The sequence below is a fragment of the Thalassophryne amazonica genome, chromosome 9, assembly GCF_902500255.1.
Source record: "Thalassophryne amazonica chromosome 9, fThaAma1.1, whole genome shotgun sequence".
Lineage (NCBI taxonomy): Eukaryota > Metazoa > Chordata > Actinopteri > Batrachoidiformes > Batrachoididae > Thalassophryne > Thalassophryne amazonica.
This window is the reverse complement of record NC_047111.1, coordinates 9,849,327-9,867,444: the sequence shown is the minus strand read 5'-3', so window position 1 is coordinate 9,867,444 and position 18,118 is coordinate 9,849,327. Positions and strand designations below refer to the sequence as shown.

The following is an 18,118-nucleotide window of genomic DNA, read 5'->3' as shown; positions in this document are numbered from 1 at the left end:
AAAGGTCACACATTTCAGCAAGGAAGTTACATGCAATAACTACAAAATTTAATTTTCAATTTATTTTCATTTATATAGCACCAAATCACAACAGAGTTGCCTCAAGGTGCTTCACACAAGTAAGGTCTAACCTTACCAACCCCCAGAGCAACAGTGGTAAGAAAAAACTCCCTCTGAGGAAGAAACCTCAAGCAGACCAGACTCAAAGGGGTGACCCTCTGCTTGGGCCATGATACAGACATAAATTACAGAACATTACAGCAAAAAGCATAAAGCATAAAAATTGCAGCAAAAATTACTGCAAAAAAGAGGACATTTTGCTCGAGAATGCAGGTCTAAGAAAATGCATGAATTAAATATCGAAGTAATAACAGAGGATTCTTCATCAGATGAAACTGCATTCCTGGGCTAACTATCAAGTGATTCTAAAGAGCTGTGGATGAGTGAAATAAATATGGACAACTACAATGCTGTGTTTAAAGGTCCTGATGTGACAGCAAATCCAACAAACGTGGATGGAAAACAAGAGTTCAGTGGAAAGTGCTGAGGGGGTCAGACAGGTTAAGGGCAAGTTTACAGCAACACTCAAAAGGAAAGACAAAAGCATAATGGAAGACATTTATGTTGTTGAAGGACTTAGTACAGCTTTACTGAGCAGGCAAGCAGCCACTGCACCACATCTAGTAGCTCGGCTCGATACAGCTACTCTGGACTCTAAAGAGACAGTCAAACAGGAATTTCCAGAGCTCTTCACAGGACTGGGAGACATGAAAGGAGAATACAACACTGTACTGAAACCAGGAGCACTACCATTCTCCGTCTAAACGCCACGGCGCATCTCTCCCCCTCTACTGCCAAAAGTGAAAGAGGAACTGAACCACATGGAGCAACAAGATGTCAAGGTGGAGCAGCCTACAGAATGGTGCACATCTACGGTGGTGGTTCCCAAACCCACACAAGATCGAGTGAGAATATGCTCCGACCTCACTCAGCTCAACAAATCTGTATTAAGAGAGAGACACCAGCTACCTTCAGTAGAAAACACACTGGGACAGCTCTCAGGTGCCAAGGTGCTTTCAAAGCTAGATGCCAATGCAGGTTTCTGGCAGATTCCTCTTTCCAAAGAATCATCTCTGCTCACAACCTTTATTGCTCCCTTCGGTCACTATTGCTACATTCTGCTGTGCTTTGGACTCTGTTCAGCGCAAGAACACTTCCAGAAATGCCTGCAGCACATTCTGGAGGGCGTGGGGTGAGTTGGGTGCCAAATGGATGATGTTCTCATCTGGGGAGCAGATGAAAAAGAGCTTGATGAAAGGCTAAGGAAAGCTCTTCACATGTCTGCGAGATACAGGTGTGACGCTGAATGACAAGTGTGAATTTTTGAAGGCCAAGATTAAGTTCCTGGGTCAGATCGTTCAGGCATCTGGAGTCAGCCCGGACCCAGATAAAATAAGTGCAGTAACAACCATGAAGGAGCAATATTTCAGAGGTGTGATGTTTCCTGGGAATGGCAAACCACCTTGGAAAGTTTTTGCCACACTTGGCAGAAAAAACATTTCCATTCAGAGCTCTATTGAGAAAAATAAACCTGTGGCCACGGGGACATCAGCAAATACAGGCTTTTGAAAGCATAAAACAGGACTTGACAGAACCTCCAGGACCAGCACTGTATGATCCCTCCATGGACACGTTAGTCTCAGCGGATTCATCTTCCTGTGGACTTGGTGCTGTTCTTTTACAGAAATCTAACAGTGTGGACTGGAAACCAATGGCATGTGCATATTTAGCACTGAGCACCACAGAGCAGCGCTTTGTGCAAATTGAGAAAGAAGCGCGAGCCACAGCGTGGGCTTGTGAGAGATTTACAGAGTTTCTGAACCAAAAAGACTTTCACATTTTCACAACCGACCACAAAACTCTCGTCCCACTGCTGGGTTCAAGAAACCTGGATGAAGTGCCTCCACATAGCCAACATCTGAAAATGCGTCTCATGAGATTTTCATTCACCATATCACACATGGCTGGTAAAGAGATCGCAACAGCTGATCTATCGATAGTGCCAGGAGCATGTTCAGAGGAGCGACCGCCCTACCTGCAACTGAAAAGAGACTCAAAGAAATACAAACTCACCAGGACGAGGATGTAATGTTGCAGCAGCTCAAGCAGTTTTGCGTAAGAGGTTGGCCAGACAAGATTTCAATAGAAAAGACCTTTGCCATACTTACCTTTTGCAGGTGAACTGACTGTTCAGAACGGTTTGTTGTTACTAGGCTGTAGGCTCGTCATACCAAAAGCACTCAGGGATGACGTACTGAACAAACTTCATGAGGCCCATTTGGGCATAACAAAGAGTAGAGAATATGCTAAACAATCTGTGTGGTGGCCAAGTCTTAGCAAAGAACTGACACAACTCATTGAAAACTGTGACACATGTGCCCGTGAGTGAGTTCACAACAAAGAGACTATGTTAGGAACTGACTTTCTTTCCAGACCATGGTGTACAGTGGGTGTAGATCTGTTTCAGTTTGGTAAAAAACAGTATCTCACTGTCGTAGAGTATTTTTCTAGGTTTTTTGAGGTAGCCAAACTTTCAGGTACAACTTCGGAAGCAGTCGTTGACCACTGTAAGTCTAGGCATGGTATACCTGAGGTAGTGCACTCAGATAATGGTCCACAGTTTGCATCAGAAGCTTTCCAGAAGTTCACACTAATGTGGGATTTTCCACACATCACATCCAGTGGAGGTGGAGCGTGCGATAAGGGCTTACTAAAGAAGTCCAGTGATCCCTGCTTGGCTTTGATGGCTTATCGTGCCTCGCCCTTAGCCAATGAGTATTGTCCCACAGAACTGCTCATGGGTCATAGGATACGTACCACTGTTCCTGTCATTCCTTCGCAGCTCGATCCAAAGTGAGCTGACTTTGGAAAGGTGAAGAGGAGAGAATGGAGTTACAGACAAAAACAAAAACAGAACTACGACAAAGGACACAGAGCTCATGGCATGCCCAGCTTGCAGCATGGAGACCATGTGCGGGTCAATCAATCAATCAATCAACTTTTTTCTTGTATAGCGCCAAATCACAACAAACAGTTGCCCCAAGGCGCTCCACATTGCAAGGCAAGGCCATACAATAATTATGAAACACAGTCTACGTCTAAAGCAACATAACCAAGGGATGGTCCAGGGTCACCCGATCCAGCCCTAACTATAAGCCTTAGCGAAAAGGAAAGTTTTAAGCCTAATCTTAAAAGTAGAGAGGGTATCTGTCTCCCTGATCTGAATTGGGAGCTGGTTCCACAGGAGAGGAGCCTGAAAGCTGAAGGCTCTGCCTCCCATTCTACTCTTACAAACCCTAGGAACTACAAGTAAGCCCGCAGTCTGAGAGCGAAGCGCTCTAATGGGGTAATATGGTACTACAAGGTCCCTAAGATAAGATGGGACCTGATTATTCAAAACCTTATAAGTAAGAAGAAGAATTTTAAATTCTATTCTAGCATTAACAGGAAGCCAATGAAGGGAGGCCAACACGGGTGAGATATGCTCTCTCCTGCTAGTCCCCGTCAGTACTCTAGCTGCAGCATTCTGAACCAACTGAAGGCTTTTTAGGGAACTTTTAGGACAACCTGATAATAATGAATTACAATAGTCCAGCCTAGAGGAAATAAATGCATGAATTAGTTTTTCAGCATCACTCTGAGACAAGACCTTTCTGATTTTAGAGATATTGCGTAAATGCAAAAAGGCAGTCCTACATATTTGTTTAATATGCGCTTTGAATGACATATCCTGATCAAAAATAACTCCAAGATTTCTCACAGTATTACTAGAGATCAGGGAAATGCCATCCAGAGTAACGATCTGGTTAGACACCATGCTTCTAAGATTTGTGGGGCCAAGTACAATAACTTCAGTTTTATCTGAGTTTAAAAGCAGGAAATTAGAGGTCATCCATGTCTTTATGTCTGTAAGACAATCCTGCAGTTTAGCTAATTGGTGCGTATCCTCTGGCTTCATGGATAGATAAAGCTGGGTATCATCTGCGTAACAATGAAAATTTAAGCAATACCGTCTAATAATACTGCCCAAGGGAAGCATGTATAAAGTGAATAAAATTGGTCCTAGCACAGAACCTTGTGGAACTCCATAATTAACTTTAGTCTGTGAAGAAGATTCCCCATTTACATGAACAAACTGTAATCTATTAGACAAATATGATTCAAACCACCGCAGCGCAATGCCTTTAATACCTATGACATGCTCTAATCTCTGTAATAAAATTTTATGGTCAACAGTATCAAAAGCAGCACTGAGGTCCAACAGAACAAGCACAGAGATAAGTCCACTGTCCGAAGCCATAAGAAGATCATTTGTAACCTTCACTAATGCTGTTTCTGTACTATGATGAATTCTAAAACCTGACTGAAACTCTTCAAATAGACCATTCCTCTGCAGGTGATCAGTTAGCTGTTTTACAACTACCCTCTCAAGAATCTTTGAGAGAAAAGGAAGGTTGGAGATTGGCCTATAATTAGCTAAGATAGCTGGGTCAAGTGATGGCTTTTTAAGTAATGGTTTAATTACTGCCACCTTAAAGGCCTGTGGTACATAACCAACTAACAAAGATAGATTGATCATATTTAAGATTGAAGCATTAAATAATGGTAGGACTTCCTTGAGCAGCCTGGCAGGAATGGGGTCTAATAAGCATGTTGATGGTTTGGATGAAGTAACTAATGAAAATAACTCAGACAGAACAATCGGAGAGAAAGAGTCTAACCAAATACCGGCATCACTGAAAGCAGCCAAAGATAACGATACATCTTTGGGATGGTTATGAGTAATTTTTTCTCTAATAGTCAAAATTTTGTTAGCAAAGAAAGTCATGAAGTCATTACTAGTTAAAGTTAATGGAATACTCAGCTCAATAGAGCTCTGACTCTTTGTCAGCCTGGCTACAGTGCTGAAAAGAAACCTGGGGTTGTTCTTATTTTCTTCAATTAGTGATGAGTAGAAAGATGTCCTAGCTTCAAGAAGGGCTTTCTTATAGAGCAACAAACTCTTTTTCCAGGCTAAGTGAAGATCTTCTAAATTAGTGAGACGCCATTTCCTCTCCAACTTACGGGTTATCAGCTTTAAGCTACGAGTTTGTGAGTTATACCACGGAGTCAGACACTTCTGATTTAAAGCTCTCTTTTTCAGGGTCAAGGACATGCTACTATTCTACTCTATTCTACTCTTCTTTTTTTTTAGATATTTAGATATACCTTAATGTACACTAGTATAGTTCTACCTTAGAATTGGAATGTATTATAGAAGACATAGCTTACTGAATTTTCATGCAGCAGAGAAGGACTGTGGTGTCCACAGCAGACACACCCAGATCCTACATCGTTGAAACATCACGTGGCTATCTCCAGAGGAACAGGTACCATCTCTCATGTATACCTGTAGCTTCTGAGCTGCAGCTCACTGTCCTGACTAGACCAGAAAACAATGCTGCAGAGACCGTGAATGAACTGGTCTCACCTGTAGGACTCAGCAAACACCAGAGTCTGAGAAACGTTTTTCTGCTCAAGTCAGAAACTCACTGGAGTACCTCAAAGACTTTGTTAACTGAGTTGAAGTGATTTTTGGGGCAGAATAATCCCCACATTCAGCTCGAGGGTTTGGGTAGTCTACCCCATTCCCTCATTTGTCTCAATTATTCTTTTTGGAAAAGATGTCAGCTGTGTTTGGTGAGGACATCTAGTGGAAAAAAACGTGTTTGATAAAAAAGTGTTTGCAAGTTTTATTAATAAGTTGTTGTAAAGTGCACAAATTGCAATACCAGTGGTGTTCATGTGTGAATTCGAAGGGGTTTGAACTTCTCCAGTGTTTAAGAACAAATGCAGTATTGATACACAGAGATTTGTTCCTATCAAGAAAGGGGGACGTAGTAACAGGCTGGGTAGGAACCTTTGTCCCTGTATGTTGCTGGGGGGAAGACAAATAAATGTTCTGGCTTTACTTGAACGCAGCTGTGCCTCGTCTCTGCCTCCCAGGTTTCTATGTACCTAACAAACAATAGAACAGTTACTTTAACTGCTAACCGCAGACGACAGAAGACAAACCACAGCGCCCAGAGTCAGATCATGTTATTGTATAACTGGCATGCTGTGAGAGAATTTCCACCACCATTGGACCTGAAAATAAACCTCAAAAGAATCATGGACACATGAGTCATTTAGTACCAGGTCACCTGACTTAAAGGCAATGTTTGAGTCTTGGATCTGTGATCTCCACTAACTTCAAAATCCAATTATTAAAGCTTCTTTTACTTTCTGCCAGAAACCAAAATATGAGATTCGCTGGAAGATCATCGAGAGCACCGAAGGCAACAACTACACATTTGTTGACCCCGCCCACCTGCCGTACAATCGAAAGTGGGAGTTTCCCAGAGACCAGCTGCGCCTTGGTATGATGGCAACATCAGCTTCAGAGTCTGATGATGTCATGTTTAGTCTTAGAGTGTGATGACATCATGCTTTTCTTTGACCATGACCTTTGATCCCCATGTGTCCACTTCAGGTGCTGTTTTGGGCTCTGGAGCTTTTGGGAAAGTGGTGGAGGCCACGGCCTACGGTCTAGGCACTGAGAGCAACATGACCCGTGTTGCAGTCAAAATGCTCAAACGTTAGTCAGTCACACCCCCACCACATCTTGACAATTTAGCCAGTGTATGCTGACTATATTAAAAATGCTGGCGTATGCAGGTGTTTGTATAAAAATTTAGTTAAGAGCACGTTGAAGCACACTGATATTCATCATAATATGCCAAGTACCTCGAAAAATTTTGGGCATGCGATTGCTCACACACGTTTCTTGTAAGTTACTCATAAGTTGAAATATGTCCATTGATGCTGTCTACTGATTGGCTGAACAACTGAAAGCTGCAGTTGTGTGAACAGTTCAGACTGGTTTAAATATTAAAACCATTCACACATGGAGTAAATATAAAGTCTTAATCTCACCTGTTGGTTTCAGTCGGATTCATCATCACAGCCTGATGAAAACATATCCACATAAAGCCCCCTGATTTGGGAAAATGACTTCTGAAAGTACTTTAGTTCCTTGTTGTGGCTGAAGAAACAGCATTTTTTAAAAAGTCCCTCTGTGTTTGTCTGCTCTTGGTGCATTTCTCAGCCTGAACCAGAGAATGCTGGCTCTTTGTGCCACAACAAGACAAATAACTTATTACCGAGGTCAAAATATGACCATCAGGTATTGTGAAGACTGTGTGTCTGACCGTCTGTCTGTCCATTTGTCCATCTGTCCATCCCTCCGTCCATCCGTCCATCTGTCTGTCCATCTGTCTGTCTGTGCTCAGCATAAGTCCAGTCCTGTTACTGCCAGAGTCTTCAAATTCACAGGGAGCATTCTTGGGACACAGACCTTGGACAAGTTCAAAGATTCTGTTTCAATCTGTTAAGGGTTTTTTTTTTTTTTGAGTGGTGGGGGTGACAGTCAGTCACTAGTGGAGTTCCTTGCTCTATGCATGGGTAATAGAGATGAGTTTTATCCATGTCATTGCATATTTTAGCGTTGCGTTATATGTTTAAGTTGAAACGCAACCAGTTCTTCAGCATTCTGCACGCCATGAAAATAAATCCCATGATCCACCAAGACAACAATAGCAATATAATTCATTGCTAAAATACCCTCTGCCATATGAGCCTTGTGTTCTTTATAATTTGCAGTTGTTTAATTAATTATTAAGATCCTATTGTCTTATGTACAATTTCTATGTGTTTCAATAAAGCCCCTTTATCAGTCATTCAATCAAAACAATATATATGTTTTAACAGCATCTGCAGGAGGGCGTGCATGTGCCCAAATACAACCCCTGGCAAAAATTATGGAATCACCGGCCTCGGAGGATGTTCATTCAGTTGTTTAATTTTGTAGAAAAAAAAGCAGATCACAGACATGACCCCGAAACTAAAGTCATTTCAAATGGCAACTTTCTGGCTTTAAGAAACACTATAAGAAATCAGGGGAAAAATTGTGGCAGTCAGTAACGGTTACTTTTTTAGACCAAGCAGAGGGAAAAAAATATGGAATCACTCAATTCTGAGTAAAAAATTATGGAATCATGAAAAACAAAAGAACGCTCCAACACATCACTAGTATTTTGTTGCACCACCTCTGGCTTTTATAACAGCTTGCAGTCTCTGAGGCATGGACTTAATGAGTGACAAACAGTACTCTTCATCAATCTAGCTCCAACTTTTTCTGATTGCTGTTGCCAGATCAGCTTTGCAGGTTGGAGCCTTGTCATGGACCATTTTCTTCAACTTCCAAAGATTTTCAATTGGATTAAGATCCGGACTATTTGCAGGCCATGACATTGACCCTATGTGTCTTTTTGCAAGGAATGTTTTCACAGTTTTTGCTCTATGGCAAGATGCATTATCATCTTGAAAAATGATTTCATCATCCCCAAACATCCTTTCAATTGATGGGATAAGAAAAGTGTCCAAAATATCAACATAAACTTGTGCATTTATTGATGATGTAATGACAGCCATCTCCCCAGTGCCTTTACCTGACATGCAGCCCCATATCATCAATGACTGTGGAAATTTACATGTTCTCTTCAGGCAGTTATCTTTATAAATCTCATTGGAACGGCACCAAACAAAAGTTCCAGCATCATCACCTTGCCCAATGCAGATTTGAGATTCATCACTGAAAATGACTTTCATCCAGTCATCCACAGTCCACGATTGCTTTTCCTTAGCCCATTGTAACCTTGTTTTTTTCTGTTTAGGTGTTAATGATGGCTTTCGTTTAGCTTTTCTGTATGTAAATCCCATTTCCTTTAGGCGGTTTCTTACAGTTCGGTCACAGACGTTGACTCCAGTTTGCTCCCATTCGTTCCTCATTTGTTTTGTTGTGCATTTTCGATTTTTGAGACATATTGCTTTAAGTTTTCTGTCTTGACGCTTTGATGTCTTCCTTGGTCTACCAGTATGTTTGCCTTTAACAACCTTCCCATGTTGTTTGTATTTGGTCCAGAGTTTAGACACAGCTGACTGTGAACAACCAACATCTTTTGCAACATTGCGTGATGATTTACCCTCTTTTAAGAGTTTGATAATCCTCTCCTTTGTTTCAATTGACATCTCTCGTGTTGGAGCCATGATTCATGTCAGTCCACTTGGTGCAACAGCTCTCCAAGGTGTGACCACTCCTTTTTAGATGCAGACTAACGAGCAGATCTGATTTGATGCAGGTGTTAGTTTTGGGGATGAAAATTTACAGGGTGATTCCATAATTTATTCCTCAGAATTGAGTGAGTCCATATTTTTTTCCCTCTGCTTGGTCTAAAAAAGTAACCGTTACTGACTGCCACAATTATTTTTCCTGATTTCTTATAGTGTTTCTTAAAGCCAGAAAGTTGCCATTTGAAATGACTTTAGTTTTGTGTCATGTCTGTGATCTGTTTTTTTCTACAAAATTAAACAACTGAATGAACATCCTCCGAGGCCGGTGAGTCCATAATTATTGCCAGGGGTTGTATGAGCTTTTAACAAAAGCAGAAGTTTTGCAAATCAAGGAATATTTGTAGATCAGCCTCTGTGCATTTGCTGGTATTAATGAGACAAATTTAACTCCACAGGAAGTTAGCTCCCAGCCTGTAACGTCACCATGCTAATGTCCGCGAAATAAGTTCAGAGGTGTTATTAGGTTCCAAAAACTGTGTTTTCAGCTTTAGAAGTGTTTATTTCTCACTAGCTTTTACATAATATATGAGAAACATGTATATAAACACACAAAATGAAGCAGTTTTGGAGAAACCAGCTACTGATGTCACTGTATTTGGCTGTCACGCCCGCCACTCAAAAACAAAACGGAACAGCTTCACACAGAATGTGAGATTTTAACCTCTCAAAATACCTCTTTAAATAGGTAAAGGTTAGTCATCTTTGAACTTGTGCAAAATGCTCCCTGTCAATTTGAAGACTGGCAGGAACAGGTCTGGATTTTGGGGCCTTTCACACTGAACATGTCGGAAGTGTCAAATGCATCAAAAATCGGTCTAAAAAGCATTATTTTCAATGAGACGCGTTGCTTTTTAGATGAGTCAGAAGTGTTGCGTCAAAAGCCGAGCTAAACCGATGCTTCTGACGAGTGCACGCATTGCCACTTGTCAGCAGGCTGACGCGGTCAAAGTTAATCCAATCCAAGTTTCAACACTCTGAGCTGTGAGGTAGCTTTGCGTTGTCCAATAGGAATGACGCGTCGGGCCAAAACATGGAAGACTCGTGGCAGAAACCACTGATCTGTACAAAACAGATCGGTGTAGAAACCACTGATCTGTACAAAACAAACGTGTCACAGGACTGCTCATTTATAGAGCAGTTTTCTGAAGAAAAATCATTGGAAATGTTTTATTTTTGTTGTTGTTGTTTGTTACCTCAAAATTTCTGATTACTGTTAAAAAAAGTTTAGAACACTTGTAATTAAAATAGCTAAATAAATCAATAAATGGTTCTTTAGAAACCTTTCATCTGTAAATTAAAACCACCTATTATTTCAGATTGGATAATTTCTTGTTTAACATAAGGAACCCTGGACATTTATTTTTAGACTAATAAAATAACATGGAAACTTGTACATTTTTTTTTAAGTCAGGTAGATTATTTATATCTCATTTCAACCAGAAAAAAACAGACACTGTAAATAAATACTAATAATTTAACAATGATTGTAAAGTAGGACTTCTGTGACATAAACCTCATGATGATTTTTTTTAATAGTCATTTCAACTTGTAATTTTGCCAAAATATGTAATTGCCTTTAATGTTGTTATCAGGACAGAAGAGGAGTGTATCTCCCTTATTTAGCAGGAGTAAGGGAAAAACTACAGAGGATCTTCAGACAGCACAAAATCCCAGCTTACTTTAAACCGATTAACACCTTGAGACAGAAATTAGTTCACCCTAAGGACATGATCCCTAGTTACAAACAGAGCAATGTAGTGTATCATATCAGATGTCAGGAAAACTGTAACAAACACTACATAGGTGAAACGAAGCAACCTTTACACAAAAGGCTATACCAGCACCGCAGAGAGGGCACCAGTGGAACTCAGTCTGCAGTTCATCTCCACCTTAAAGACACTAACCACACGTTTGAGGACAAGGAAGTTAAAATATTAGCCAGAGAGAAGAAATGGTTTGAGAGAGGGTCAAGGAGGCATTCTTTGTGAAACGTTTGAAACCCAGCCTTAACCAGGGAGGGGGTCTGAGACACACTTTATCCCCTGTTTACAATGTGGTACTCAGGTCAAAGGAGCTTCAGTTTTTTGTTCATGGTAATGAGTCATTCACGTCAACAGGAGAGTCATCAAGGGAGCCATCAAGAAAGGCATCCATCCCATCATTAGAGGGACAGCAGCCCTGTCATTAGGAGAGTGCTAACTGGAGCACAATAGGTTCTAATTAGAGCTATTGTTTAGTCACTAGCCTATAGCAGTCGACCTCTCAGTAGGAGGGGTCTGGTTAGGTTTAAAACTCCAGCTTTAGTTGGCTTCTGTTCATTCGTCTCTACAAGAGTCAGACAGAAGTCAGACTTCCAGAGCAATAATTTTAGCTGAGGAAGCTTCTGCGATTTGAAGCAAAACGTCCTCGCATCAAGCAACCCAGTCCAGTCGAAGATTCAAGCTTCTCTACTATCATGACAGTCATTTCTAAAATATGAATTTGAGCACAATAAGTGGAGCGCTTCCACCTGTGCAAATGTCTTTGGACTTTGATTCATGAACAATTTTAATGATCCGTTCATTTACGTGGTGGGTCCATAAAGTAACGGTCCTTTTTATTTTTTTTTTAAACTATATGGATTTCATTCATATGTTTTTACGTCAGACATGCTTGAACCCTCGTGCGCATGCGTGAGTTTTTCCATGCCTGTCGGTGACGTCATTCGCCTGTGAGCACGGCTTGGGAAGGAGTGGTCCCGCCCCCTCGTCGGATTTTCATTGTCTAGCTCTCCACAAGTTCTCTTATACTCACTCACTGATAAGCACTAAAAGCCGAGATACACATGTCCAAACTTGTCCTCTAACACTCTGAAACGGAGGTGTTCCTTTGTCTCGCTTCATCAGTGAATCGGTCGTGATGTGCGAAGCCTCCGCGCGGCTTTCCATGACAAAATCTCTTGTTAAAAGTGCAATCTGCTGGAAAATGGCTGATGTCCAGCTCTTGTGATAACCAGAGAAAGAGCACACGACGGTCTCGTATCCACAGAGCCAAAAGTCCTTATTCTCTGTGAAGCCCGTAAAATTTTCACCAAAAGCCAGATAACTTTTTTGAATGGTTTCCAGGTGCCAGTCTCTAACAGCTTCTGAAAAAATTCTGATGGAAAAAAAGTCCTTTTCATTCCGCCATCTCCAGACAATGAAAATCCGACGAGGGGGCGGGACCACTCCTTCCCAAGGTGTGCTCACAGGCGAATGACGTCACCGACAGGCGTGGAAAAACTCACGCATGCGCACGAGGGTTCAAGCATGTCTGACGTAAAAACATATGAATGAAATCCATATAGTTTTAAAAAAAAATAAAAAGGACCGTTACTTTATGGACCCACCACGTATTGTTAAAATATAAAATGAAACAGCTTTTTTAAAAATAATAAAATAGTTGCTGTTGAAAGAGCCTTTTATTTAGAAGCAGGTGATGTTCTGCTGGATTCTCAGGACCAGATGAAGGTCTCTTCTGCAGCTTTGAACTCTGGTGGTGTTGCTGAAGACACTTTTGTCCTATTTTAAAGAGCAGAGATGTTTTCTTTCGACTGGACTTCATGGTGTTCAGCTCATCAATGGAAGTTTGGTTGTCTGCACAGCAAGTGTTCCTGATTGGGACAAATAAAAATATTTCTTTAAATGTAAAGAAACACTAAACAGTCTATATTAAAAAAAAAGAAGGAAAAAACGCCTGAAAAAAAAAGTTATTTAAAGTTGAGCTTTTGTGGTCTCTGAAAAAAGCTGTAACTTTATTTGGTAAAAAAAAAAAAAAGACTGAACCATTTACAAATTAAAGTGTTCACTCAGATCAACTGTGCTAAAAGGCTAAGCTAATGTTAGCCGATCAATAAACCTTCACAGCAGTGCAGAAATGTTACCTTTTACTTTTATTTTATTCTCACCTCAATAAAGAAATGTCACGTTTTACTTTTATTTTATTCTCAACTCAATAAAGCTGCAGAACTAAACTCCGTTGGGCAAACTGGGACTTCGCATATATCCAAAAAGTGGGAGATTTCGGACTGAGTGGGTTTGCTTCATCACCCTGGCTGCCTGCCTCGCTCTGCCCAGTGATGATGCCTGAAGGCCGGCTTCTCCGTGCGGGTCGGCCCGCTGTCGCGGTTTGATCGATATCCCACCAAGTCGTCAGTCCTCCCTCGGTCGGCGTCACTCCAAAAAGTAACTGAAAAAAAGCTTCTCCCAGCAGGGTGATGGGAGAATCGTTCTACTGCTGTTTTTTAAAGGTTTTTTGTGGTTCAGGCGACGCAAATTCAAGATGGTGATTGCTGAACTTTTTTTCAGGTTGTGGAAACAGCCAGAGTGTGACGTAGCAATCTCCAACCCCTTGCTGCTTCCGAAGCGAAGCGTCTGGTGTTACGGCGCGTTGGGAAGTGTTGAAGCATCACGCTGACGCTTTCAATGTGAAAGGCCCTTTATGCTGAACACACACACACACACAAACACACACTTGGTCTTCGTAATACCTAACGGCCATTTGTTGGCCTCAGGTTAAAAAAAAAAAAAGTTAAATTACTCCTTTTGTCCTGCATCCAGGGTTTTCATGTATCCCATAATCCCTTGTGCGCCAGAGCGTCGCTGCAGTCAAACAACATATAGAGAATCAATATGATGACAGTTGTAAATGAATATTATACTATAAAAATGTATTTTTTTATGCTTTTCGTCACGTTAATAAGAGACTGCTGCATGATACCCTGAAAACTTGCTGAAACAATTATAACAAATAATCTGTGTCTGTTACGTTTAATCTGCGTGGAATTTAATAAACGTAAACCGAATTTCAGAGATATTATATATATTATTCTGGAACAAACAGTGTTGTAAAGAACAATCAATCAATCAATCAATTTTTTTTATATAGCGCCAAATCACAACAAACAGTTGCCCCAAGGCGCTTTATATTGTAAGGCAAGGCCATACAATAATTATGTAAAACCCCAACGGTCAAAACGACCCCCTGTGAGCAAGCACTTGGCTACAGTGGGAAGGAAAAACTCCCTTTTAACAGGAAGAAACCTCCAGCAGAACCAGGCTCAGGGAGGGGCAGTCTTCTGCTGGGACTGGTTGGGGCTGTCAACAATAATCAAGACATTAAAGAGCAAACTTCACTTTCCACCAGAATGACATGATCAGGAAGCGAGTGTAGCTCACAGCAACTCCCATTGAAAATAACGGAGAGACAGTCTGTGATTCTCGCATGTTTACGTAAATAAACGCAGTAACAACGTCTATAAACCCAGAGAATATATTCATGAGAGTTTTAGGCACAATATAAAAATAGTTTTATGTTGCAATGTTAAGGTGTTGTCCGTGTGCAGCGGTTAAAGTGCAGCGTGATCAGAGCGTCTCAATGCAGTTCTCAATGTTACTGAGATCTTGCAGCGCGGCGACCTCTCCGACCTGGACATGGACAACTGAGAGCCTACACAGAGACCTCTCCGAGGTTTTGTGGGATTTGAAACCTGAAAAGGGCAGATTTGGAGCACAAAGGCCGCGCAAGTTTACACGTGCTTGATGACATGCTGATATCTACGTGCACCACCTGCCAACCAAAAGGGTTCTGCTAGCTGTGGAAACACAAACCAAGCCAGACTTAACTGTACCAAGCCAGACCAGACCGCCTCAGACACACACACACTGGTGACCTGCACAGACCAGACCGACCGAGACCGTACCGATCCAGACCAGACTGACCCGGACCAGACCAACCAGGACCATACCGACCCAGACCGACCCAGACCAGACCGAGCCAGACCAGACTGAGCCAGACCAGACCAACCCGGACCATACCGACCCAGACCGACCTGGACCATACCAACACAGACCAGACCGCCCCAGACCAGACTGAGCCAGACCAGACCGATACGGACCATACCGACCCAAACCAGACTGAGCCAGACCAGACCGACCCAGACCATACCAACTTGGACCATACCGACCCAGACCATACCAACCCAGACCAGACTGACCCAGATAATACCAAGCTGGACCAGACCGATCCAGACCATACCAACCTGGACCATACCGACCCAGATCATACCAACCCAGACCAGACTGACCCAGATCATACCAAGCCGGACAAGACCGATCCAGACCATACCAACCTGGACCATACCGACCCAGATCATACCAACCCAGATCAGACCGACCTGGACCATACCAACACAGACCAGACCAATCCGGACCAGACTGACCCGGACCATACCGACCCAAACCAGACCGAGCCAGACCAGACTGACACAGACCAGACCGACCCAGACCATACCAACCTGGACCATACCGACCCAGACCATACCAACCCAGACCAGACTGACCCAGATCATACCAAGCCGGACCAGACCGATCCAGACCATACCAACCTGGACCATACCGACCCAGATCATACCAACCCAGACCAGACTGACCCAGATCATACCAACCCAAACCAGACCGAGCCAGACCAGACTGACACAGACCAGACCGACCCAGACCATACCAACCTGGACCATACCGACCTGGACCAGACCAAACCAGACCAGAATGGCCCAGACCATACCGACCCGGACCAGACCGACCCAGAGCATTCAGTCGAAACTGGGCTGTCAACATATGCTTGATAACTCATCTTTGTGTGACAGCTGCATAACTTATTCCATGTATCCAGCACATTTTTCAAATGGTGGCTAAAAGGTTAAGGTGCTAAATCTTGATTTTTGTTGTTATATGTAAAAACAGGAAGCTGTGTTCTAACTCTGTGTGTGTGTGTGTGTTCACATGCACAGCCAGTGCACGCTCGGAGGAGAGGGAGGCTCTGATGTCAGAATTGAAGATTCTCAGCCATCTTGGTTACCATGACAACATTGTTAACCTTTTAGGCGCATGCACCCGAGGAGGTGATGATGTCATAAATATACAACTGTCATAAAGAGAAATACACTTTCACATTTCCATTCAGCTATTTGACCTCTGACCTCCCACAGGACCCATGCTGATGATCACAGAGTACTGTTGCCATGGTGACCTGCTCAACTTCCTGCGGATTCATGCTCAGGACTTGATGGCAGCCATTTTGAGTGGGGATGAAGTCGTTTATAAGAACACGGTGGCTAACCACACCCGCCTGAGGAGGTTTGCTTTAAAACTGGGAGCGCACAACAAAACGTGATGACAGGAAACATACAGTAAAAGTAAAAAAAACACTAATTATAATAAACAAACAAAATAGCATCCTATTCTTCAAATGTGGCTTAAAAGATCCCAGATCAACCAGCTGATCAGGTTACTTTGTTTTTTGTGTGACTTTGAAGCTGATTTTGTGCAATTATTGTCACTGATTAAAGGATATATCGATCCTGAAAATCATGATCAGCAGCTCTGTGATTGGTGCAATGGTGAAGGGGAGGAGCTACCATCTCTACAGACATTAGGGGGCGCTAATGTTTACTGCAGAACAACAGCTTCCGTTAAGATAAGATAAGATTGACTTTATTAAACCTGAAGGAAATGATTTTGCCAGAGTAGTGAACATTTTTTAGAAGGCAAATTCAGTGATTCACAGTAAAAATGAAAAAAACTGAGAAAAGTGATGCACTGAAAAGTGCGAGAAACTCAATCCTTCAGTAAAAATCCTGCTGCTGCTAAAACGAGAGCATCAAATTCTAAATGAAGGAAAATATTCAACTGAAAAATAAATCTGACTCAAAGCAACAAAGATACAAAGTGACATTTTTATTCATTTCATAGAATCGTTGTTCTTAAAATGGCACCTTACCTGCTGTTACTATGACAACCAATCCAGCATCTGCTCCAAGGAACCCAATAACCCCGCATTCCCCAGAACGACTGAACCTGTACATCCTCTCCTTATTACCTCCGCCAAGGAGGTTATGTTTTCGGTCGCGTTTGTTTGTTTGTTTGTCTGTTTGTCAGCAGGATAACTCAAAAAAGTTTTGAACGGATTTTGATGAAATTTTGTGGAGTGGTTGGAAATGACAAGAGGAACAACTGATTAAATTTTAGTGGTGATCCAGGTCACGATCCGGATCCCGATGCTAATGCGTTAGCATGTCTATGGCATTTTCAATGTTAAAAGTTAGCATTAAGCTGTTGCAGCTGTCATCACATTCGGGTGCATTTGTTTTCAAATTGTAATATTTCTTAAATGTATTTTTGTTTATATATTAATAATCTAATGATTATTATATACAATTTTAGAGAAAGAGACAAAAACAAATAGATCACTGTGCCAAGGAGGGAATCTCTTTAGGGTCAGTGACCCTATGGCCTTGTTTAGAGAAGTGTTTCATAAATGTTAAAAAATTCATATATTTGCAGTTTAGTTGAATATTAAATTGAATTTTGTCTCATTTGTTTTTGTCTATAAGCACATGCAATATCAATATCAGTGCTCAGATGACAGTAGCTTCTGGGAAAGGTGCAAGTTGCAATAAACTGTGATGCCAAGTGCTAAGGATACATGCTATCCAGTCACAGCAGATGAAACTTTTTTTTTACTACTGAGCAAACACTGTTAGCATTTTTTAGGTTCAATGATTCCACAGCGTGTAGATGTTATGGCGTCAGTGACCCCATGGCCTTGGCAGAGGTATGCACTCTCTAAGTGCTTCTAGTTCCTTTTTTTTAATCACCTCTGCATTTGCTAATCATCGCTGTAATCAATCAATCAGTCGATAACTGTGGCTTTTGGAACGTCGATGCTCAGGAAGCAGATGAAGACTTGACGGGGTCAAGTGCATTTAAGTATGATTTGAGATCGGTCCCTCACCACATGGTTTTGTTTGAACATTTGGAGCATCTTGTCCTGT

General features: G+C 41.8%; 1 protein-coding gene across 1 annotated transcript in view; it reads left to right on the top strand.

Annotated features, from left to right (window-relative positions):
- The window catches only part of csf1rb (colony stimulating factor 1 receptor, b), a 208,674-nt gene that overhangs the window by 168,259 nt on the left and 22,297 nt on the right, over positions 1-18,118 (top strand). Inside the window, exons 11-14 of the mRNA XM_034177555.1 lie at positions 6,332-6,458; positions 6,572-6,676; positions 16,076-16,186; positions 16,274-16,421. Of these exons, the coding sequence (XP_034033446.1) occupies positions 6,332-6,458; positions 6,572-6,676; positions 16,076-16,186; positions 16,274-16,421 (491 nt within the window). The remainder of the gene's footprint in view (positions 1-6,331; positions 6,459-6,571; positions 6,677-16,075; positions 16,187-16,273; positions 16,422-18,118) is intronic.